Source organism: Excalfactoria chinensis, chromosome 5, assembly GCF_039878825.1.
Source record: "Excalfactoria chinensis isolate bCotChi1 chromosome 5, bCotChi1.hap2, whole genome shotgun sequence".
Classification (NCBI taxonomy): domain Eukaryota; kingdom Metazoa; phylum Chordata; class Aves; order Galliformes; family Phasianidae; genus Excalfactoria; species Excalfactoria chinensis.
In genome coordinates this window covers 5,693,370-5,718,271 of record NC_092829.1, presented here as the reverse complement: position 1 = coordinate 5,718,271, position 24,902 = coordinate 5,693,370, and the positions used below count along the sequence as shown (strand labels likewise).

General features: G+C 50.7%; 3 protein-coding genes across 3 annotated transcripts; all 3 read left to right on the top strand.

Moving 5' to 3' along the window:
* Positions 1-5,329: 5,329 nt before the first annotated feature.
* Positions 5,330-6,835, top strand: LOC140253289 (inositol 1,4,5-trisphosphate receptor-interacting protein-like 1). The gene has a single exon (XM_072338805.1). The coding sequence runs from the start codon at positions 5,330-5,332 to the stop codon at positions 6,833-6,835; it is 1,506 nt and encodes a 501-aa protein (XP_072194906.1).
* Positions 6,836-13,235: 6,400 nt separating this feature from the next.
* On the top strand, positions 13,236-14,741 carry LOC140253299 (inositol 1,4,5-trisphosphate receptor-interacting protein-like 1). Its single transcript, XM_072338816.1, has one exon. The coding sequence runs from the start codon at positions 13,236-13,238 to the stop codon at positions 14,739-14,741; it is 1,506 nt and encodes a 501-aa protein (XP_072194917.1).
* A 6,403-nt stretch (positions 14,742-21,144) lies between these two features.
* On the top strand, positions 21,145-22,650 carry LOC140253290 (inositol 1,4,5-trisphosphate receptor-interacting protein-like 1). Its single transcript, XM_072338806.1, has one exon. The coding sequence runs from the start codon at positions 21,145-21,147 to the stop codon at positions 22,648-22,650; it is 1,506 nt and encodes a 501-aa protein (XP_072194907.1).
* Positions 22,651-24,902: the final 2,252 nt, after the last annotated feature.

The window sequence follows — 24,902 nt, the reverse complement described above, 5'->3', positions numbered from 1 at the left end:
CTCATAGCCTAGGAAGCCAGTTGTATCATGGGCTGCATCTAAAGCAGTTGTCAGCAGGTCAGAGAGGGGATCCTGCCCCTCTGCTCTGGGCTGGTGAGACCTCATCTGGATAGTGCGTCCAGGTGGGGAGTCCTCAGTACAGGAGAAATGTGGACCTGTTGGAGTGCATCCAGAGGAGTACCACAAAAATGATCCAAGGAATGGAACAGCTTCCTTCAAGGACAGACTGGGAGAGCTGGAGCTGTGCAGCCTGGAAAGGAGACAACTCCATGGAGAGCTGAGAGCAGCCTTTCAGTATCTACTAGAAGGCTGTAAGAAAGAAGGGGACAGACTCTTCTGGATGGTCTGCTGTGGTAGGACAAAGCAAATGGTTTCAAAGTAAGAGAGAGAAGATTTAGACTGGATATGAGAAACAGTGTTTCCTTACAATAATGGAAATGAAGCACCGGCACAAGTTGCCCAGAAAGGTGGCAGGTGCCCAGACCCTGGAGACAACCAAAACAAGGCAGACCACTGTGAAAGGTAGACTGTGTTTTTGCAGTGGAAATGTCCAGTATTTTTGTATGTAGTCTAGGATAAGTTGCCTTTCACAAAGAAAGATCCTGAACAGACTAAAGTTGAGACTGGGGCATTCTGACCTGGGTAGATTTGGCAAAGGCGCTAGGTAAGGTAATTATATAGGCTAAGGGAGATTCTGGTAAAGGACAGAATGAGTTTGCTAATTTTTGAGAATATTTTCTTCCTGTTGCCATAAAAAGTACCCAACATTCCTAAAGACAATGGACTGGTAACAGACACTGTATGGAAATGTAAGGTAGCAACAGTGTCAGAAGACTGTGAGCCTGAGACACTCAACCAATGAGTGCCAGGAGAGGTTCTTCCTGCGTTAGACCCAGGGTATATTAAGCTGCGGATTTCACTGACTAGTTGCACAACTTCTCCCTTGTCAGTAGGGATTGTGCACCCATTACTGCAATAATGAATAAAGTGCTCTTCACAGAGATCTCTGCCTGATTAGAAATTTTTGATTTGGAGCATGTTTCTCACACCTCCTGCTCAAGCTATGGGTGTTCCTGTTCAATGCAAAGGAATTGAACCAGATGGCCTTTAAAGGTCTTTTCCACCTTGAAATGATTTTTTTTAATCATTCTAAGCCTGTGCCTAACAAGTTCTCATCAGCAAACACCTGAGTGACAAAGCCTTGGGCTCATGTGAGTACCTGCATCTGTGTTAGATCCACAGTTCACTCTTCTTGTAAAGACACCATTACTGTTTCACAAGGGAGGTGTTGTCTGGGAGCTTTTTATATTTGGATGACATTGGTGATCCCAAACCTTGACAAAGGAAGATTATCAGTTACTGCAGCAGCATTAAGTCACCAGCCTTTTTGGCTGTCGTAACCTGAAGGTGCCATTTTGCCCAACATACATTTTCCCACATTGTCACAGAACAGACACTCCTTCAGGACCTCAGAGAAGGAAAAACATAGACAAGGCTCAAGATGGACAGGCCCACTTTATTTACCACAATGCAGATAGGCTGAAACACACTCGTCTCAGAGATCCCTCTCTTGAGTCAAGAAGTCAAGAGCGGACAAAGACTGAGATTTAAAATGGACCTCAACAGGCTTAGAAGAGCTACATCTGCAGAAAATAATAAAAAGAATATTACATAAACAAAAATTGAAGAAATTGAACCAAATGCAATCAAAAAAATCAGGTTAAGAACAAGGTTTAATCTGTCATCGACCCTTAGAATATATGAAGCCAACCGCTTTCTCCGCAGTAAAACCCAAGGGAAACAAAGGAAATCCAGTTCGGACACGTGCCTCAGAGCAGGGCCGATGCCGCGGCCATGGAGGCCCAGGGCAGCTGAGGGGGGCCGAAGGGTGGGGCTGGGGCGTCTGTGACATCACAGTGCATCACACTGCGGGGCTGGCATCAAGGCCATCAGCAGGCAGCGCTGCTCCACTTTGGCCTGGGCCAGCGGTGAGTGCAGCAGCAGGGGGAAGGCTGTGCTGGGCCGGGCGCAAACAGCGGCCTCAGCCCCCACTGCCTCCCAGCTCCCTCAGCCCCGCTCCTACCTGAGCCCACACGCTGCGGCTCCTGGACCAGCTCCCCCAGCCCTTCGCGAGCTCCTACCCAGCCCCACTGACCTCCCCTCTCTCCTCTCTTCCAGATCATGGCTTTGGCGTTTTTCTTCGCCTTGTTGGCGCAGAGAGTAGCTTTTGTTGGTGATGTGCTGGATGCGGAAACACTTGAACGCATGCGTCAGCGTGAGGTGTTTCTGCGAGAGCAGATGACCAAGATGCTGGAGGAGATCGAGCGGAGCAGGATGGATGTGCAACTCTGGCACTTCTTTGCACGGCAGCCTTGGGAAATTTGGGCCTTGGCTGTACTGCTGCTTTTCCTGCTCGTCGACTTCATCCAGTGTATAGAGACTCAAGAGGAAAAGGAGATCCAACGTGAAACTGAGATGCAGAGAAACTCTGACGGGGAGATGTGGGAGCCAGTGTACCACGAAGGCTCCGATGACGTTACCTACGTGAGCAGGTTTTACTATGAGTTCTCCATTTGGCCGCTGAAGACCAGGAGACACATGTGCAAGGTGGTGGAGGATCTGGTGGATGAGCTTCTGACCGTCTGTCAGATACTTCCCCAGAGTTACTTCATGCCACAGCTGCGGCCAGCTGTTGGGGTGGGCGTTGGCTTTGAAAACACCAGACCCGAAGGGAACCATGTTGTCTACCGCATGCTCGTGCCCCTGAAGGCACCCCCGGGACATGTCTTCCACTTGGAGCACGGCCCCAAGGCGAGGGTGGGGGTGAGGAATTCCTGCCTCCGCGTGGAGCTCAAGTGCACTTGCATAAGGGAGCGGGTGATAGGGGACATGCTGTGCTTCGTCCACCACCCTCGGGACAAGCTGTGGAAAGAGCAGATGCCCAGCCTCCTACAAACCCTATGCTGCGACTCCTACCTGGATATGGAGAAAACTGCAGCCTGGTTCCAGAAACTGGTGTTAGAAGCCTGGCCGGAGATGCCACTGTTCTCCATAGCGCAGGCCGAGATGCTGTCCTCCTACCGATTCTGCAAGATCAAGCTGACCACCACCAACGGCAGAGTCATCTGGATTGAGCTCATGCTTGGGATACAGGACAAGGACATGTTCCTGAGCTTTGAGTAGGCAGGGGCTGTCGTTATCGGAGGCCGCAGAGATGCACTGCCACAGGAACGCTCTTCTTCACAAAACAGCCAGGCATGCGTGGCACAACAGATTCCATCAGAAACATCTGCAGCTCTGCGTCCCTGTTCAAGGAGGTGCCTACAGAATGACTAACACCCTACTTCCCACCTGCTGCAGAGCTGAGCATGCTGGACATGGAGAAGATGCTGCCCAACGAGCAGGTGGAAGGTCTCTCCGAAGGAAAACCTCACCTCAGGGATCCACAGCCCATGCAATTGAAGAGGCCGCTGCATGGACGCCTGAAGCAGAGACTCCTATTAACAGCTGGGCAGGGACCAGCCCGCCTCTCCGTGAGGGTTCTTTTGCTCTGCAAGCCTCGGCCTCGACAAAAATGGGAGAAATGCTCTGTCCCTGAGTGTCTGCTCAAGGAGATGTCCCCAGAGCCAGCTCACAGTGCTGTGGTAAGACAGCTTTAGAGTCACTGTGAGAACCCTTCTTTGTTTTCTGGCTCAAAGCTTGCTTCCTGAGGTGTTTTCTCATGATAAGACTCTCACTGATTTATGGAGGAGGCAAGTGATGGGTGCTACCGTGTGACAATCAACATCACCCTGTAGGCATCTGATAGCACCTTCCTTCATAGCTGTTTGCTTCCGGAACAGAGTGCACAGGAGTGTTTACGGGTGGAAGATCTGGCCTGGGACTAAATAGCTCCAGCTTGGTATGGGAAAATTGGGGAATGATGCCATCGTGTCCTGTGAAAAACAGGATGCAGATGGGCATCCCTGCTCCCTCTTATCTGCTGGCAAGGCCCAGAAGATGGGAACAAAGGAGTTTTGCTGAGATCCCTAAGCCAGAATTTTCTACCCCAAGGAGAGCTGACTCAACTATTTTGGATTTGAGCTGTCACTCCAAAAAGAAAGCTGACTCAACCACTTTGGACTTATAAATAAGTTGGTGCTACCACTGGAAATTCATTCGTCATTGTGGTCACCGTCATCATCAGTGGAACACCAACGCCTGATGACCCACCACTAATGAAGATCAATGACAAACCTTGCTGGACCCATGGTGGTGACTATCTCCCTCCTGCTTCCTGCAAAGACTCCTTGCTTCTATTTCCTATCTTTACTATCGCCTGCCTTCCCTTCCCCATCACCCTATAATAATGTCCGTTCTCTCCTTCCCCATCTCCCTAATTAAGATTTATAATAAACTGGTCGGACCAACATCTGAATCGTTGTTTCTTAATCTCACGCCGGGTATACATATGTTAAAGAACCTTGCCTCCCTCCTATAAACTGGGGCAAGACAGTCACAGAATCAACAAGGCTGGAACAGACCTCAGGATCATCCAGTCCAACCATCCACCTATCACCAGTATTTCCAACTATTCCTGCAGAAATCCAGGTAATACTCCCCGTCTCACTCACCAAGCCTTCTCACAAGGCCATAACGTCCTTGAAGCCATCATGTCCTCCCTGTTCTCCCAAACAACTCTCAACACCAAACGAGTTTGCAGGGATCAGACTATTGGAATTTAATTGGGGATGACACACTAGGAGCAGAGCATCCACAGGCCGGGTCACCCAACTTTCTTTTTGAGGTCGCTCCAGGGGATTCCAGTCTGCTTTGTAAAGGGAGACCCTGGGAGCTCAGTCTGGCCACGTGCCTCAGAGCAGGGCCGATGCTGCGGCCATGGAGGCCCAGGGCAGCTGAGGGGGGCCGAAGGGTGGGGCTGGGGCGTCTGTGACGTCACAGTACGTCACAATGCAGGGCGTCTGTGACGTCACAGTGCGTCACAATGCGGGGCTGGCATCGAGGCCATCAGCAGGCAGCGCTGCTCCACTTTGGCCTGGGCCAGCGGTGAGTGCAGCAGCAGGGGGAAGGCTGTGCTGGGCCGGGCGCAAACAGCGGCCCGCGAGGGCTTCGGGAGCCTGCAGTGCCGGCAGCGAGCGCTCAGGGCAGCCTGTGAGCAGCTCTCGGGGCAGTCAGCAACAGCGCCGGCCTCAGCCCCCGCTGCCTCCCAGCTCCCTCGGCCCCGCTCCTACCTGAGTCCACACGCTGCGGCTCCCGGACCCACTCCCCCAGCCGTGCGCGAGCTCCCACCCAGCCCCACTGACCTCCCCTCTCTCCTCTCTTCCAGATCATGGCTTTGGCGTTTTTCTTCGCCTTGTTGGCGCAGAGAGTAGCTATTGTTGGCGATGAGTTGGATGCAGAAACGCTTGAACGCATACGTCAGCGTGAGGTGTTTCTGCGAGAGCAGATGACCAAGCTCATAGAATTAGAAGAGAGGAACATGAAGAAGAGCAGGGTGGATATTCAAGCCTTGCTCTTCGCAGTGTTGCCTTACTGGAAGGTTTGCCGTGTTCTTTGCATTCTCTTCCTTCTTCTCTGGTTCACATGGAAGATCTATAAAAAGTTCCAGAGAGTTGAAGACAGAGGTGATGAGGAGAGTTCCAGCACTGTGGAGGAGCAGCAGGAGCCGGAGGTGCAACAGGAGGAAGTGGAAGAGGAGAAGAAAGTGGAAGAGGAGATGAATAATCTTCTCTTTGCTGATGTGCTCTGGCCAAACCAAATTCATCGAGATAACTGTGAGCAGATACTCCTCCTGTTTGGTCGCCTCATCAATTTATGCCGGTATCTTGTATCAGATGCTTTCTGTCCAGTGCCAGAGAGCCCCATCGGGGTGGGCAGTGCCTATGAAGGCTGGTGTCCCCTTGAGAATGAACCCATCTTCTGCCTGCTTGTGCCCCTGTCGGCCCCACGTGGGCATGTTTTCTGCCTGGATCTGGGCGCCACAGGGGAGCTGCCAGCAAGGAACTCCCGTATCCGTGTAGATCTGAAATGCACGTGCGGGAGGGAGCAGGAGATGGGTATGCGGTGCTTCCTCCACACCTCCAAGGAAGAGCTGGGAGATCAGCACCCCAGCCTACTGTATGACTTCTGCACTGACTCCTACCTAGACGTGGAGAAGACTGTCCGCTGGTTCCAGATGCTGATCACATGCGCCTGGAAATGCATGCCTGAGTCAGCAACATGCAGCATGAATGTGGTGCTGTCCAGGCGCTCCTGCAGGCTTCATCTGACAGATATCCACAAAACAGCCTTTGTCGTTGAGATCGTGTTTGGTGTACAGCAAGACCATACGGACATCTTTCTGAGCAGCCAGGAGACAGAGGCTGCTGATACCCCCAGCACAACCTGGCCACAGAGTTGTGCAGTGGCAGAGGCAAAGTTGTTCCAGCATATTGCCGCCCATGACCAGGGAAACACTTCCTACCTCAAATACATGCAAGTGGGTGCCTACATCCTGGGGGGCCAGACCTTTTCTACCTACCAACTGAGGACCGTGCTCATGCACCTCCTGACTGCCATCCCTTTGGAAAGCTGGCATGGGAAGTATTTCCTGCAGCGGATGGATGACATCTTGCGCTACCTGCGCTGCTGTGTGGAGGAGAAACGTCTCAATCATTTCTTCATAGGAAATGAGGACGTGCCTGCGGAGATTATCTTGCCGCAGCAATTCCGAGCGTCCCAACCGCTCAACCTCCTCCAGTACCTGGTGCAGGATCCAGACAGTCATGAACAGGCGCTGCAGGAGTTGGAGGAGCTGCAAGATCGGCTCAGAAGCCTGCTGATGTTTGGGAAATGAGAGACGCCCACTTGTCCCACAGACGAGCACTCTGGACGTGGAGAAGACAACACTCAGCAGGCAGTGGGAATTGCTCCCAAATGTTTTCTCCAGAACAAACCAACAGTGCAGTAGCCAGAGTGCTGAACTGAATATGCACAAGGGAGCAGCTGGTGTGAGACAATGATGTCCTTCCTCCACCACCCTGAGGACCACCTGGGGAAAGAGGAGATGCTCAGCCTCCTACAAACTCTCCAGGATATGGAGAAAACTGCAACCTGGTTCCAGGAACTGGTGAGAGAAGTCTGGATAGCCATGCCTCAACTGCTAACAGTGCAGTACGAGTTGCAGCCCTCCGTCTGCTTCTGCAAGCTCCGGCTGACAACCACCTCTTGCAGAGCCCTCTGGATTGAGCTCAGGCTCAGGGTACAGCAAGAGGACTTGGACACATTTCTGTCCTTTGAGTAGGCAGGCGCTGTTGATAGCAGCAGCACAAGGAGGCCGCAGAGATGTGCTGCAGCAGAGACAAACTTCTTTGGGAAACAGACACTACAGCAGGCTACATCTGATGGACTTCAAAAGAAGCTGCTTACTTAAGGCAGCATTTGGAGTATAGCAAGACCATGAAGACATCTATCCAAGCAGCCAGGAGACAGAGACAGCAACACCCATATCCTGGTAGCCACCGGAATTTCTACGGATGCCATGTTAGTCCAGCCTTTTAGATGCCAGGACTATATGGAGTGAAATCATCTTTGACCACACTGAAAATATAGTTCATGTAGATCAGAAAAATGCATATTATTAAAACATATACATCGATGCTTCATCGATGTATATGTTTTAATAACATACATAGATATTTCATCCATGTATATGTTTTAATAGTATACATAGATATTTCATCCATGTATATGTTTCAAAAAATTTAATTTAAAAAAAACATAAAAATTATTAAAAATTTTCAAAAAAATTAATAAAAATTAAAAAACAAACAGAACTAGTGGTATATGTGCCCTTCTTTTGGTGAAACTAATGCATCAGCTTTGGGACACTGGTGGATGGCAAGCTGGACACAAGCCAGCAATATGTCCTCATAGCCTAGGAAGCCAGTTGTATCATGGGCTGCATCTAAAGCAGTTGTCAGCAGGTCAGAGAGGGGATCCTGCCCCTCTGCTCTGGGCTGGTGAGACCTCATCTGGATAGTGCGTCCAGGTGGGGAGTCCTCAGTACAGGAGAAATGTGGACCTGTTGGAGTGCATCCAGAGGAGTACCACAAAAATGATCCAAGGAATGGAACAGCTTCCTTCAAGGACAGACTGGGAGAGCTGGAGCTGTGCAGCCTGGAAAGGAGACAACTCCATGGAGAGCTGAGAGCAGCCTTTCAGTATCTACTAGAAGGCTGTAAGAAAGAAGGGGACAGACTCTTCTGGATGGTCTGCTGTGGTAGGACAAAGCAAATGGTTTCAAAGTAAGAGAGAGAAGATTTAGACTGGATATGAGAAACAGTGTTTCCTTACAATAATGGAAATGAAGCACCGGCACAAGTTGCCCAGAAAGGTGGCAGGTGCCCAGACCCTGGAGACAACCAAAACAAGGCAGACCACTGTGAAAGGTAGACTGTGTTTTTGCAGTGGAAATGTCCAGTATTTTTGTATGTAGTCTAGGATAAGTTGCCTTTCACAAAGAAAGATCCTGAACAGACTAAAGTTGAGACTGGGGCATTCTGACCTGGGTAGATTTGGCAAAGGCGCTAGGTAAGGTAATTATATAGGCTAAGGGAGATTCTGGTAAAGGACAGAATGAGTTTGCTAATTTTTGAGAATATTTTCTTCCTGTTGCCATAAAAAGTACCCAACATTCCTAAAGACAATGGACTGGTAACAGACACTGTATGGAAATGTAAGGTAGCAACAGTGTCAGAAGACTGTGAGCCTGAGACACTCAACCAATGAGTGCCAGGAGAGGTTCTTCCTGCGTTAGACCCAGGGTATATTAAGCTGCGGATTTCACTGACTAGTTGCACAACTTCTCCCTTGTCAGTAGGGATTGTGCACCCATTACTGCAATAATGAATAAAGTGCTCTTCACAGAGATCTCTGCCTGATTAGAAATTTTTGATTTGGAGCATGTTTCTCACACCTCCTGCTCAAGCTATGGGTGTTCCTGTTCAATGCAAAGGAATTGAACCAGATGGCCTTTAAAGGTCTTTTCCACCTTGAAATGATTTTTTTTAATCATTCTAAGCCTGTGCCTAACAAGTTCTCATCAGCAAACACCTGAGTGACAAAGCCTTGGGCTCATGTGAGTACCTGCATCTGTGTTAGATCCACAGTTCACTCTTCTTGTAAAGACACCATTACTGTTTCACAAGGGAGGTGTTGTCTGGGAGCTTTTTATATTTGGATGACATTGGTGATCCCAAACCTTGACAAAGGAAGATTATCAGTTACTGCAGCAGCATTAAGTCACCAGCCTTTTTGGCTGTCGTAACCTGAAGGTGCCATTTTGCCCAACATACATTTTCCCACATTGTCACAGAACAGACACTCCTTCAGGACCTCAGAGAAGGAAAAACATAGACAAGGCTCAAGATGGACAGGCCCACTTTATTTACCACAATGCAGATAGGCTGAAACACACTCGTCTCAGAGATCCCTCTCTTGAGTCAAGAAGTCAAGAGCGGACAAAGACTGAGATTTAAAATGGACCTCAACAGGCTTAGAAGAGCTACATCTGCAGAAAATAATAAAAAGAATATTACATAAACAAAAATTGAAGAAATTGAACCAAATGCAATCAAAAAAATCAGGTTAAGAACAAGGTTTAATCTGTCATCGACCCTTAGAATATATGAAGCCAACCGCTTTCTCCGCAGTAAAACCCAAGGGAAACAAAGGAAATCCAGTTCGGACACGTGCCTCAGAGCAGGGCCGATGCCGCGGCCATGGAGGCCCAGGGCAGCTGAGGGGGGCCGAAGGGTGGGGCTGGGGCGTCTGTGACATCACAGTGCATCACACTGCGGGGCTGGCATCAAGGCCATCAGCAGGCAGCGCTGCTCCACTTTGGCCTGGGCCAGCGGTGAGTGCAGCAGCAGGGGGAAGGCTGTGCTGGGCCGGGCGCAAACAGCGGCCTCAGCCCCCACTGCCTCCCAGCTCCCTCAGCCCCGCTCCTACCTGAGCCCACACGCTGCGGCTCCTGGACCAGCTCCCCCAGCCCTTCGCGAGCTCCTACCCAGCCCCACTGACCTCCCCTCTCTCCTCTCTTCCAGATCATGCTTTGGCGTTTTTCTTCGCCTTGTTGGCGCAGAGAGTAGCTTTTGTTGGTGATGTGCTGGATGCGGAAACACTTGAACGCATGCGTCAGCGTGAGGTGTTTCTGCGAGAGCAGATGACCAAGATGCTGGAGGAGATCGAGCGGAGCAGGATGGATGTGCAACTCTGGCACTTCTTTGCACGGCAGCCTTGGGAAATTTGGGCCTTGGCTGTACTGCTGCTTTTCCTGCTCGTCGACTTCATCCAGTGTATAGAGACTCAAGAGGAAAAGGAGATCCAACGTGAAACTGAGATGCAGAGAAACTCTGACGGGGAGATGTGGGAGCCAGTGTACCACGAAGGCTCCGATGACGTTACCTACGTGAGCAGGTTTTACTATGAGTTCTCCATTTGGCCGCTGAAGACCAGGAGACACATGTGCAAGGTGGTGGAGGATCTGGTGGATGAGCTTCTGACCGTCTGTCAGATACTTCCCCAGAGTTACTTCATGCCACAGCTGCGGCCAGCTGTTGGGGTGGGCGTTGGCTTTGAAAACACCAGACCCGAAGGGAACCATGTTGTCTACCGCATGCTCGTGCCCCTGAAGGCACCCCCGGGACATGTCTTCCACTTGGAGCACGGCCCCAAGGCGAGGGTGGGGGTGAGGAATTCCTGCCTCCGCGTGGAGCTCAAGTGCACTTGCATAAGGGAGCGGGTGATAGGGGACATGCTGTGCTTCGTCCACCACCCTCGGGACAAGCTGTGGAAAGAGCAGATGCCCAGCCTCCTACAAACCCTATGCTGCGACTCCTACCTGGATATGGAGAAAACTGCAGCCTGGTTCCAGAAACTGGTGTTAGAAGCCTGGCCGGAGATGCCACTGTTCTCCATAGCGCAGGCCGAGATGCTGTCCTCCTACCGATTCTGCAAGATCAAGCTGACCACCACCAACGGCAGAGTCATCTGGATTGAGCTCATGCTTGGGATACAGGACAAGGACATGTTCCTGAGCTTTGAGTAGGCAGGGGCTGTCGTTATCGGAGGCCGCAGAGATGCACTGCCACAGGAACGCTCTTCTTCACAAAACAGCCAGGCATGCGTGGCACAACAGATTCCATCAGAAACATCTGCAGCTCTGCGTCCCTGTTCAAGGAGGTGCCTACAGAATGACTAACACCCTACTTCCCACCTGCTGCAGAGCTGAGCATGCTGGACATGGAGAAGATGCTGCCCAACGAGCAGGTGGAAGGTCTCTCCGAAGGAAAACCTCACCTCAGGGATCCACAGCCCATGCAATTGAAGAGGCCGCTGCATGGACGCCTGAAGCAGAGACTCCTATTAACAGCTGGGCAGGGACCAGCCCGCCTCTCCGTGAGGGTTCTTTTGCTCTGCAAGCCTCGGCCTCGACAAAAATGGGAGAAATGCTCTGTCCCTGAGTGTCTGCTCAAGGAGATGTCCCCAGAGCCAGCTCACAGTGCTGTGGTAAGACAGCTTTAGAGTCACTGTGAGAACCCTTCTTTGTTTTCTGGCTCAAAGCTTGCTTCCTGAGGTGTTTTCTCATGATAAGACTCTCACTGATTTATGGAGGAGGCAAGTGATGGGTGCTACCGTGTGACAATCAACATCACCCTGTAGGCATCTGATAGCACCTTCCTTCATAGCTGTTTGCTTCCGGAACAGAGTGCACAGGAGTGTTTACGGGTGGAAGATCTGGCCTGGGACTAAATAGCTCCAGCTTGGTATGGGAAAATTGGGGAATGATGCCATCGTGTCCTGTGAAAAACAGGATGCAGATGGGCATCCCTGCTCCCTCTTATCTGCTGGCAAGGCCCAGAAGATGGGAACAAAGGAGTTTTGCTGAGATCCCTAAGCCAGAATTTTCTACCCCAAGGAGAGCTGACTCAACTATTTTGGATTTGAGCTGTCACTCCAAAAAGAAAGCTGACTCAACCACTTTGGACTTATAAATAAGTTGGTGCTACCACTGGAAATTCATTCGTCATTGTGGTCACCGTCATCATCAGTGGAACAACAACGCCTGATGACCCACCACTAATGAAGATCAATGACAAACCTTGCTGGACCCATGGTGGTGACTATCTCCCTCCTGCTTCCTGCAAAGACTCCTTGCTTCTATTTCCTATCTTTACTATCGCCTGCCTTCCCTTCCCCATCACCCTATAATAATGTCCGTTCTCTCCTTCCCCATCTCCCTAATTAAGATTTATAATAAACTGGTCGGACCAACATCTGAATCGTTGTTTCTTAATCTCACGCCGGGTATACATATGTTAAAGAACCTTGCCTCCCTCCTATAAACTGGGGCAAGACAGTCACAGAATCAACAAGGCTGGAACAGACCTCAGGATCATCCAGTCCAACCATCCACCTATCACCAGTATTTCCAACTATTCCTGCAGAAATCCAGGTAATACTCCCCGTCTCACTCACCAAGCCTTCTCACAAGGCCATAACGTCCTTGAAGCCATCATGTCCTCCCTGTTCTCCCAAACAACTCTCAACACCAAACGAGTTTGCAGGGATCAGACTATTGGAATTTAATTGGGGATGACACACTAGGAGCAGAGCATCCACAGGCCGGGTCACCCAACTTTCTTTTTGAGGTCGCTCCAGGGGATTCCAGTCTGCTTTGTAAAGGGAGACCCTGGGAGCTCAGTCTGGCCACGTGCCTCAGAGCAGGGCCGATGCTGCGGCCATGGAGGCCCAGGGCAGCTGAGGGGGGCCGAAGGGTGGGGCTGGGGCGTCTGTGACGTCACAGTACGTCACAATGCAGGGCGTCTGTGACGTCACAGTGCGTCACAATGCGGGGCTGGCATCGAGGCCATCAGCAGGCAGCGCTGCTCCACTTTGGCCTGGGCCAGCGGTGAGTGCAGCAGCAGGGGGAAGGCTGTGCTGGGCCGGGCGCAAACAGCGGCCCGCGAGGGCTTCGGGAGCCTGCAGTGCCAGCAGCGAGCGCTCAGGGCAGCCTGTGAGCAGCTCTCGGGGCAGTCAGCAACAGCGCCGGCCTCAGCCCCCGCTGCCTCCCAGCTCCCTCGGCCCCGCTCCTACCTGAGTCCACACGCTGCGGCTCCCGGACCCACTCCCCCAGCCGTGCGCGAGCTCCCACCCAGCCCCACTGACCTCCCCTCTCTCCTCTCTTCCAGATCATGGCTTTGGCGTTTTTCTTCGCCTTGTTGGCGCAGAGAGTAGCTATTGTTGGCGATGAGTTGGATGCAGAAACGCTTGAACGCATACGTCAGCGTGAGGTGTTTCTGCGAGAGCAGATGACCAAGCTCATAGAATTAGAAGAGAGGAACATGAAGAAGAGCAGGGTGGATATTCAAGCCTTGCTCTTCGCAGTGTTGCCTTACTGGAAGGTTTGCCGTGTTCTTTGCATTCTCTTCCTTCTTCTCTGGTTCACATGGAAGATCTATAAAAAGTTCCAGAGAGTTGAAGACAGAGGTGATGAGGAGAGTTCCAGCACTGTGGAGGAGCAGCAGGAGCCGGAGGTGCAACAGGAGGAAGTGGAAGAGGAGAAGAAAGTGGAAGAGGAGATGAATAATCTTCTCTTTGCTGATGTGCTCTGGCCAAACCAAATTCATCGAGATAACTGTGAGCAGATACTCCTCCTGTTTGGTCGCCTCATCAATTTATGCCGGTATCTTGTATCAGATGCTTTCTGTCCAGTGCCAGAGAGCCCCATCGGGGTGGGCAGTGCCTATGAAGGCTGGTGTCCCCTTGAGAATGAACCCATCTTCTGCCTGCTTGTGCCCCTGTCGGCCCCACGTGGGCATGTTTTCTGCCTGGATCTGGGCGCCACAGGGGAGCTGCCAGCAAGGAACTCCCGTATCCGTGTAGATCTGAAATGCACGTGCGGGAGGGAGCAGGAGATGGGTATGCGGTGCTTCCTCCACACCTCCAAGGAAGAGCTGGGAGATCAGCACCCCAGCCTACTGTATGACTTCTGCACTGACTCCTACCTAGACGTGGAGAAGACTGTCCGCTGGTTCCAGATGCTGATCACATGCGCCTGGAAATGCATGCCTGAGTCAGCAACATGCAGCATGAATGTGGTGCTGTCCAGGCGCTCCTGCAGGCTTCATCTGACAGATATCCACAAAACAGCCTTTGTCGTTGAGATCGTGTTTGGTGTACAGCAAGACCATACGGACATCTTTCTGAGCAGCCAGGAGACAGAGGCTGCTGATACCCCCAGCACAACCTGGCCACAGAGTTGTGCAGTGGCAGAGGCAAAGTTGTTCCAGCATATTGCCGCCCATGACCAGGGAAACACTTCCTACCTCAAATACATGCAAGTGGGTGCCTACATCCTGGGGGGCCAGACCTTTTCTACCTACCAACTGAGGACCGTGCTCATGCACCTCCTGACTGCCATCCCTTTGGAAAGCTGGCATGGGAAGTATTTCCTGCAGCGGATGGATGACATCTTGCGCTACCTGCGCTGCTGTGTGGAGGAGAAACGTCTCAATCATTTCTTCATAGGAAATGAGGACGTGCCTGCGGAGATTATCTTGCCGCAGCAATTCCGAGCGTCCCAACCGCTCAACCTCCTCCAGTACCTGGTGCAGGATCCAGACAGTCATGAACAGGCGCTGCAGGAGTTGGAGGAGCTGCAAGATCGGCTCAGAAGCCTGCTGATGTTTGGGAAATGAGAGACGCCCACTTGTCCCACAGACGAGCACTCTGGACGTGGAGAAGACAACACTCAGCAGGCAGTGGGAATTGCTCCCAAATGTTTTCTCCAGAACAAACCAACAGTGCAGTAGCCAGAGTGCTGAACTGAATATGCACAAGGGAGCAGCTGGTGTGAGACAATGATGTCCTTCCTTCACCACCCTGAGGACCACCTGGGGAAAGAGGAGATGCTCAGCCTCCTACAAACTCTCCAGGGTATGGAGGAAACTGCAACCTGGTTCCAGGAACTGGTGAGAGAAGTCTGGATAGCCATGCCTCAACTGACAACAGTGCAGCACGAGTTGCAGCCCTCCGTCTGCTTCTGCAAGCTCCGGCTGACAACCACCTCTTGCAGAGCCCTCTGGATTGAGCTCAGGCTTGGGGTACAGCAAGAGGACTTGGACACATTTCTGTCCTTTGAGTAGGCAGGGGCTGTTGATAGCAGCAGCACGAGGAGGCCGCAGAGATGTGCTGCAGCAGAGACAAACTTCTTTGGGAAACAGACACTACAGCAGGCTACAACTGGACCGGACTTCAAAAGAAGCTGCTTACTTAAGGCAGCATTTGGAGTATAGCAAGACCATGAAGACATCTATCCGAGCAGCCAGGAGACAGAGACAGCAACACCCATATCCTGGTAGCCACCGGAATTTCTACGGATGCCATGTTAGTCCAGCCTTTTAGATGCCAGGACTATATGGAGTGAAATCATCTTTGACCACACTGAAAATATAGTTCATGTAGATCAGAAAAATGCATATTATTAAAACATATACATCGATGCTTCATCGATGTATATGTTTTAATAACATACATAGATATTTCATCCATGTATATGTTTTAATAGTATACATAGATATTTCATCCATGTATATGTTTCAAAAAATTTAATTTAAAAAAAACATAAAAATTATTAAAAATTTTCAAAAAAATTAATAAAAATTAAAAAACAAACAGAACTAGTGGTATATGTGCCCTTCTTTTGGTGAAACTAATGCATCAGCTTTGGGACACTGGTGGATGGCAAGCTGGACACAAGCCAGCAATATGTCCTCATAGCCTAGGAAGCCAGTTGTATCATGGGCTGCATCTAAAGCAGTTGTCAGCAGGTCAGAGAGGGGATCCTGCCCCTCTGCTCTGGGCTGGTGAGACCTCATCTGGATAGTGCGTCCAGGTGGGGAGTCCTCAGTACAGGAGAAATGTGGACCTGTTGGAGTGCATCCAGAGGAGGACCACAAAAATGATCCAAGGAATGGAACAGCTTCCTTCAAGGACAGACTGGGAGAGCTGGAGCTGTGCAGCCTGGAAAGGAGACAACTCCATGGAGAGCTGAGAGCAGCCTTTCAGTATCTACTAGAAGGCTGTAAGAAAGAAGGGGACAGACTCTTCTGGATGGTCTGCTGTGGTAGGACAAAGCAAATGGTTTCAAAGTAAGAGAGAGAAGATTTAGACTGGATATGAGAAACAGTGTTTCCTTACAATAATGGAAATGAAGCACCGGCACAAGTTGCCCAGAAAGGTGGCAGGTGCCCAGACCCTGGAGACAACCAAAACAAGGCAGACCACTGTGAAAGGTAGACTGTGTTTTTGCAGTGGAAATGTCCAGTATTTTTGTATGTAGTCTAGGATAAGTTGCCTTTCACAAAGAAAGATCCTGAACAGACTAAAGTTGAGACTGGGGCATTCTGACCTGGGTAGATTTGGCAAAGGCGCTAGGTAAGGTAATTATATAGGCTAAGGGAGATTCTGGTAAAGGACAGAATGAGTTTGCTAATTTTTGAGAATATTTTCTTCCTGTTGCCATAAAAAGTACCCAACATTCCTAAAGACAATGGACTGGTAACAGACACTGTATGGAAATGTAAGGTAGCAACAGTGTCAGAAGACTGTGAGCCTGAGACACTCAACCAATGAGTGCCAGGAGAGGTTCTTCCTGCGTTAGACCCAGGGTATATTAAGCTGCGGATTTCACTGACTAGTTGCACAACTTCTCCCTTGTCAGTAGGGATTGTGCACCCATTACTGCAATAATGAATAAAGTGCTCTTCACAGAGATCTCTGCCTGATTAGAAATTTTTGATTTGGAGCATGTTTCTCACACCTCCTGCTCAAGCTATGGGTGTTCCTGTTCAATGCAAAGGAATTGAACCAGATGGCCTTTAAAGGTCTTTTCCACCTTGAAATGATTTTTTTTAATCATTCTAAGCCTGTGCCTAACAAGTTCTCATCAGCAAACACCTGAGTGACAAAGCCTTGGGCTCATGTGAGTACCTGCATCTGTGTTAGATCCACAGTTCACTCTTCTTGTAAAGACACCATTACTGTTTCACCTGGGAGGTGTTGTCTGGGAGCTTTTTATATTTGGATGACATTGGTGATCCCAAACCTTGACAAAGGAAGATTATCAGTTACTGCAGCAGCATTAAGTCACCAGCCTTTTTGGCTGTCGTAACCTGAAGGTGCCATTTTGCCCAACATACATTTTCCCACATTGTCACAGAACAGACACTCCTTCGGGACCTCAGAGAAGGAAAAACATAGACAAGGCTCAAGATGGACAGGCCCACTTTATTTACCACAATGCAGATAGGCTGAAACACACTCGTCTCAGAGATCCCTCTCTTGAGTCAAGAAGTCAAGAGCGGACAAAGACTGAGATTTAAAATGGACCTCAACAGGCTTAGAAGAGCTACATCTGCAGAAAATAATAAAAAGAATATTACATAAACAAAAATTGAAGAAATTGAACCAAATGCAATCAAAAAAATCAGGTTAAGAACAAGGTTTAATCTGTCATCGACCCTTAGAATATATGAAGCCAACCGCTTTCTCCGCAGTAAAACCCAAGGGAAACAAAGGAAATCCAGTTCGGACACGTGCCTCAGAGCAGGGCCGATGCCGCGGCCATGGAGGCCCAGGGCAGCTGAGGGGGGCCGAAGGGTGGGGCTGGGGCGTCTGTGACATCACAGTGCATCACACTGCGGGGCTGGCATCAAGGCCATCAGCAGGCAGCGCTGCTCCACTTTGGCCTGGGCCAGCGGTGAGTGCAGCAGCAGGGGGAAGGCTGTGCTGGGCCGGGCGCAAACAGCGGCCTCAGCCCCCACTGCCTCCCAGCTCCCTCAGCCCCGCTCCTACCTGAGCCCACACGCTGCGGCTCCTGGACCAGCTCCCCCAGCCCTTCGCGAGCTCCTACCCAGCCCCACTGACCTCCCCTCTCTCCTCTCTTCCAGATCATGGCTTTGGCGTTTTTCTTCGCCTTGTTGGCGCAGAGAGTAGCTTTTGTTGGTGATGTGCTGGATGCGGAAACACTTGAACGCATGCGTCAGCGTGAGGTGTTTCTGCGAGAGCAGATGACCAAGATGCTGGAGGAGATCGAGCGGAGCAGGATGGATGTGCAACTCTGGCACTTCTTTGCACGGCAGCCTTGGGAAATTTGGGCCTTGGCTGTACTGCTGCTTTTCCTGCTCGTCGACTTCATCCAGTGTATAGAGACTCAAGAGGAAAAGGAGATCCAACGTGAAACTGAGATGCAGAGAAACTCTGACGGGGAGATGTGGGAGCCAGTGTACCACGAAGGCTCCGATGACGTTACCTACGTGAGCAGGTTTTACTATGAGTTCTCCATTTGGCCGCTGAAGACCAGGAGACACATGTGCAAGGTGGTGGAGGATCTGGTGGATGAGCTTCTGACCGTCTGTCAGATACTTCCCCAGAGTTACTTCATGCCACAGCTGCGGCCAGCTGTTGGGGTGGGCGTTGGCTTTGAAAACACCAGACCCGAAGGGAACCATGTTGTCTACCGCATGCTCGTGCCCCTGAAGGCACCCCCGGGACATGTCTTCCACTTGGAGCACGGCCCCAAGGCGAGGGTGGGGGTGAGGAATTCCTGCCTCCGCGTGGAGCTCAAGTGCACTTGCATAAGGGAGCGGGTGATAGGGGACATGCTGTGCTTCGTCCACCACCCTCGGGACAAGCTGTGGAAAGAGCAGATGCCCAGCCTCCTACAAACCCTATGCTGCGACTCCTACCTGGATATGGAGAAAACTGCAGCCTGGTTCCAGAAACTGGTGTTAGAAGCCTGGCCGGAGATGCCACTGTTCTCCATAGCGCAGGCCGAGATGCTGTCCTCCTACCGATTCTGCAAGATCAAGCTGACCACCACCAACGGCAGAGTCATCTGGATTGAGCTCATGCTTGGGATACAGGACAAGGACATGTTCCTGAGCTTTGAGTAGGCAGGGGCTGTCGTTATCGGAGGCCGCAGAGATGCACTGCCACAGGAACGCTCTTCTTCACAAAACAGCCAGGCATGCGTGGCACAACAGATTCCATCAGAAACATCTGCAGCTCTGCGTCCCTGTTCAAGGAGGTGCCTACAGAATGACTAACACCCTACTTCCCACCTGCTGCAGAGCTGAGCATGCTGGACATGGAGAAGATGCTGCCCAACGAGCAGGTGGAAGGTCTCTCCGAAGGAAAACCTCACCTCAGGGATCCACAGCCCATGCAATTGAAGAGGCCGCTGCATGGACGCCTGAAGCAGAGACTCCTATTAACAGCTGGGCAGGGACCAGCCCGCCTCTCCGTGAGGGTTCTTTTGCTCTGCAAGCCTCGGCCTCGACAAAAATGGGAGAAATGCTCTGTCCCTGAGTGTCTGCTCAAGGAGATGTCCCCAGAGCCAGCTCACAGTGCTGTGGTAAGACAGCTTTAGAGTCACTGTGAGAACCCTTCTTTGTTTTCTGGCTCAAAGCTTGCTTCCTGAGGTGTTTTCTCATGATAAGACTCTCACTGATTTATGGAGGAGGCAAGTGATGGGTGCTACCGTGTGACAATCAACATCACCCTGTAGGCATCTGATAGCACCTTCCTTCATAGCTGTTTGCTTCCGGAACAGAGTGCACAGGAGTGTTTACGGGTGGAAGATCTGGCCTGGGACTAAATAGCTCCAGCTTGGTATGGGAAAATTGGGGAATGATGCCATCGTGTCCTGTGAAAAACAGGATGCAGATGGGCATCCCTGCTCCCTCTTATCTGCTGGCAAGGCCCAGAAGATGGGAACAAAGGAGTTTTGCTGAGATCCCTAAGCCAGAATTTTCTACCCCAAGGAGAGCTGACTCAACTATTTTGGATTTGAGCTGTCACTCCAAAAAGAAAGCTGACTCAACCACTTTGGACTTATAAATAAGTTGGTGCTACCACTGGAAATTCATTCGTCATTGTGGTCACCGTCATCATCAGTGGAACACCAACGCCTGATGACCCACCACTAATGAAGATCAATGACAAACCTTGCTGGACCCATGGTGGTGACTATCTCCCTCCTGCTTCCTGCAAAGACTCCTTGCTTCTATTTCCTATCTTTACTATCGCCTGCCTTCCCTTCCCCATCACCCTATAATAATGTCCGTTCTCTCCTTCCCCATCTCCCTAATTAAGATTTATAATAAACTGGTCGGACCAACATCTGAATCGTTGTTTCTTAATCTCACGCCGGGTATACATATGTTAAAGAACCTTGCCTCCCTCCTATAAACTGGGGCAAGACAGTCACAGAATCAACAAGGCTGGAACAGACCTCAGGATCATCCAGTCCAACCATCCACCTATCACCAGTATTTCCAACTATTCCTGCAGAAATCCAGGTAATACTCCCCGTCTCACTCACCAAGCCTTCTCACAAGGCCATAACGTCCTTGAAGCCATCATGTCCTCCCTGTTCTCCCAAACAACTCTCAACACCAAACGAGTTTGCAGGGATCAGACTATTGGAATTTAATTGGGGATGACACACTAGGAGCAGAGCATCCACAGGCCGGGTCACCCAACTTTCTTTTTGAGGTCGCTCCAGGGGATTCCAGTCTGCTTTGTAAAGGGAGACCCTGGGAGCTCAGTCTGGCCACGTGCCTCAGAGCAGGGCCGATGCTGCGGCCATGGAGGCCCAGGGCAGCTGAGGGGGGCCGAAGGGTGGGGCTGGGGCGTCTGTGACGTCACAGTACGTCACAATGCAGGGCGTCTGTGACGTCACAGTGCGTCACAATGCGGGGCTGGCATCGAGGCCATCAGCAGGCAGCGCTGCTCCACTTTGGCCTGGGCCAGCGGTGAGTGCAGCAGCAGGGGGAAGGCTGTGCTGGGCCGGGCGCAAACAGCGGCCCGCGAGGGCTTCGGGAGCCTGCAGTGCCGGCAGCGAGCGCTCAGGGCAGCCTGTGAGCAGCTCTCGGGGCAGTCAGCAACAGCGCCGGCCTCAGCCCCCGCTGCTTCCCAGCTCCCTCGGCCCCGCTCCTACCTGAGTCCACACGCTGCGGCTCCCGGACCCACTCCCCCAGCCGTGCGCGAGCTCCCACCCAGCCCCACTGACCTCCCCTCTCTCCTCTCTTCCAGATCATGGCTTTGGCGTTTTTCTTCGCCTTGTTGGCGCAGAGAGTAGTTATTGTTGGCGATGAGTTGGATGCAGAAACGCTTGAACGCATACGTCAGCGTGAGGTGTTTCTGCGAGAGCAGATGACCAAGCTCATAGAATTAGAAGAGAGGAACATGAAGAAGAGCAGGGTGGATATTCAAGCCTTGCTCTTCGCAGTGTTGCCTTACTGGAAGGTTTGCCGTGTTCTTTGCATTCTCTTCCTTCTTCTCTGGTTCACATGGAAGATCTATAAAAAGTTCCAGAGAGTTGAAGACAGAGGTGATGAGGAGAGTTCCAGCACTGTGGAGGAGCAGCAGGAGCCGGAGGTGCAACAGGAGGAAGTGGAAGAGGAGAAGAAAGTGGAAGAGGAGATGAATAATCTTCTCTTTGCTGATGTGCTCTGGCCAAACCAAATTCATCGAGATAACTGTGAGCAGATACTCCTCCTGTTTGGTCGCCTCATCAATTTATGCCGGTATCTTGTATCAGATGCTTTCTGTCCAGTGCCAGAGAGCCCCATCGGGGTGGGCAGTGCCTATGAAGGCTGGTGTCCCCTTGAGAATGAACCCATCTTCTGCCTGCTTGTGCCCCTGTCGGCCCCACGTGGGCATGTTTTCTGCCTGGATCTGGGCGCCACAGGGGAGCTGCCAGCAAGGAACTCCCGTATCCGTGTAGATCTGAAATGCACGTGCGGGAGGGAGCAGGAGATGGGTATGCGGTGCTTCCTCCACACCTCCAAGGAAGAGCTGGGAGATCAGCACCCCAGCCTACTGTATGACTTCTGCACTGACTCCTACCTAGACGTGGAGAAGACTGTCCGCTGGTTCCAGATGCTGATCACATGCGCCTGGAAATGCATGCCTGAGTCAGCAACATGCAGCATGAATGTGGTGCTGTCCAGGCGCTCCTGCAGGCTTCATCTGACAGATATCCACAAAACAGCCTTTGTCGTTGAGATCGTGTTTGGTGTACAGCAAGACCATACGGACATCTTTCTGAGCAGCCAGGAGACAGAGGCTGCTGATACCCCCAGCACAACCTGGCCACAGAGTTGTGCAGTGGCAGAGGCAAAGTTGTTCCAGCATATTGCCGCCCATGACCAGGGAAACACTTCCTACCTCAAATACATGCAAGTGGGTGCCTACATCCTGGGGGGCCAGACCTTTTCTACCTACCAACTGAGGACCGTGCTCATGCACCTCCTGACTGCCATCCCTTTGGAAAGCTGGCATGGGAAGTATTTCCTGCAGCGGATGGATGACATCTTGCGCTACCTGCGCTGCTGTGTGGAGGAGAAACGTCTCAATCATTTCTTCATAGGAAATGAGGACGTGCCTGCGGAGATTATCTTGCCGCAGCAATTCCGAGCGTCCCAACCGCTCAACCTCCTCCAGTACCTGGTGCAGGATCCAGACAGTCATGAACAGGCGCTGCAGGAGTTGGAGGAGCTGCAAGATCGGCTCAGAAGCCTGCTGATGTTTGGGAAATGAGAGACGCCCACTTGTCCCACAGGACGAGCACTCTGGACGTGGAGAAGACAACACTCAGCAGGCAGTGGGAATTGCTCCCAAATGTTTTCTCCAGAACAAACCAACAGTGCAGTAGCCAGAGTGCTGAACTGAATATGCACAAGGGAGCAGCTGGTGTGAGACAATGATGTCCTTCCTCCACCACCCTGAGGACCACCTGGGGAAAGAGGAGATGCTCAGCCTCCTACAAACTCTCCAGGATATGGAGAAAACTGCAACCTGGTTCCAGGAACTGGTGAGAGAAGTCTGGATAGCCATGCCTCAACTGCTAACAGTGCAGTACGAGTTGCAGCCCTCCGTCTGCTTCTGCAAGCTCCGGCTGACAACCACCTCTTGCAGAGCCCTCTGGATTGAGCTCAGGCTCAGGGTACAGCAAGAGGACTTGGACACATTTCTGTCCATTGAGTAGGCAGGCGCTTGTTGATAGCAGCAGCACAAGGAGGCCGCAGAGATGTGCTGCAGCAGAGACAAACTTCTTTGGGAAACAGACACTACAGCAGGCTACATCTGATGGACTTCAAAAGAAGCTGCTTACTTAAGGCAGCATTTGGAGTATAGCAAGACCATGAAGACATCTATCCAAGCAGCCAGGAGACAGAGACAGCAACACCCATATCCTGGTAGCCACCGGAATTTCTACGGATGCCATGTTAGTCCAGCCTTTTAGATGCCAGGACTATATGGAGTGAAATCATCTTTGACCACACTGAAAATATAGTTCATGTAGATCAGAAAAATGCATATTATTAAAACATATACATCGATGCTTCATCGGATGTATATGTTTTAATAACATACATAGATATTTCATCCATGTATATGTTTTAATAGTATACATAGATATTTCATCCATGTATATGTTTCAAAAAATTTAATTTAAAAAAAACATAAAAATTATTAAAAATTTTCAAAAAAATTAATAAAAATTAAAAAACAAACAGAACTAGTGTAATGTGCCCTTCTTTTGGTGAAACTAATGCATCAGCTTTGGGACACTGGTGGATGGCAAGCTGGACACAAGCCAGCAAATGTCCTCATAGCCTAGGAAGCCAGTTGTATCATGGGCTGCATCTAAAGCAGTTGTCAGCAGGTCAGAGAGGGGATCCTGCCCCTCTGCTCTGGGCTGGTGAGACCTCATCTGGATAGTGCGTCCAGGTGGGGAGTCCTCAGTACAGGAGAAATGTGGACCTGTTGGAGTGCATCCAGAGGAGGACCACAAAATGATCCAAGGAATGGAACAGCTTCCTTCAAGGACAGAGTGGGAGAGCTGGAGCTGTGGCAGCCTGGAAAGGAGACAACTCCATGGAGAGCTGAGAGCAGCCTTTCAGTATCTACTAGAAGGCTGTAAGAAAGAAGGGGACAGACTCTTCTGGATGGTCTGCTGTGGTAGGACAAAGCATATGGTTTCAAAGTAAGAGAGAGAAGATTTAGACTGGATATGAGAAACAGTGTTTCCTTACAATAATGGAAATGAAGCACCGGCACAAGTTGCCCAGAAAGGTGGCAGGTGCCCAGACCCTGGAGACAACCAAAACAAGGCAGACCACTGTGAAAGGTAGACTGTGTTTTTGCAGTGGAAATGTCCAGTATTTTGTATGTAGTCTAGGATAAGTTGCCTTTCAACAAAGAAAGATCCTGAACAGACTAAAGTTGAGACTGGGGCATTCTGACCTGGGTAGATTTGGCAAAGGCGCTAGGTAAGGTAATTATATAGGCTAAGGGAGATTCTGGTAAAGGACAGAATGAGTTTGCTAATTTTTGAGAATATTTTCTTCCTGTTGCCATAAAAAGTACCACATTCCTAAAGACAATGGGACTGGTAACAGACACTGTATGGAAATGTAAGGTAGCAACAGTGTCAAGAAGACTGTGAGGCCTGAGACACTCAACCAATGAGTGCCAGGAGAGGTTCTTCCTGCGTTAGACCCAGGGTATATTAAGCTGCGGATTTCACTGACTAGTTGCACAACTTCTCCCTTGTCAGTAGGGGTTGTGCACCCATTACTGCAATAATGAATAAAGTGCTCTTCACAGAGATCTCTGCGTGATTAGAAATTTTTGATTTGGAGCATGTTTCTCACACCTCCTGCTCAAGCTATGGGTGTTCCTGTTCAATGCAAAGGAATTGAACCAGATGGCCTTTAAAGGTCTTTTCCACCTTGAAATGATTTTTTTTAATCATTCTAAGCCTGTGCCTAACAAGTTCTCATCAA

Excerpts from the sequence above, each read along its gene's own strand:
- LOC140253290 (XM_072338806.1), top strand. The coding sequence starts at position 21,145 with ATGGCTTTGGCGTTTTTCTTCGCCTTGTTGGCGCAGAGAGTAGTTATT.
- LOC140253299 (XM_072338816.1), top strand. The coding sequence starts at position 13,236 with ATGGCTTTGGCGTTTTTCTTCGCCTTGTTGGCGCAGAGAGTAGCTATT.
- LOC140253289 (XM_072338805.1), top strand. The coding sequence starts at position 5,330 with ATGGCTTTGGCGTTTTTCTTCGCCTTGTTGGCGCAGAGAGTAGCTATT.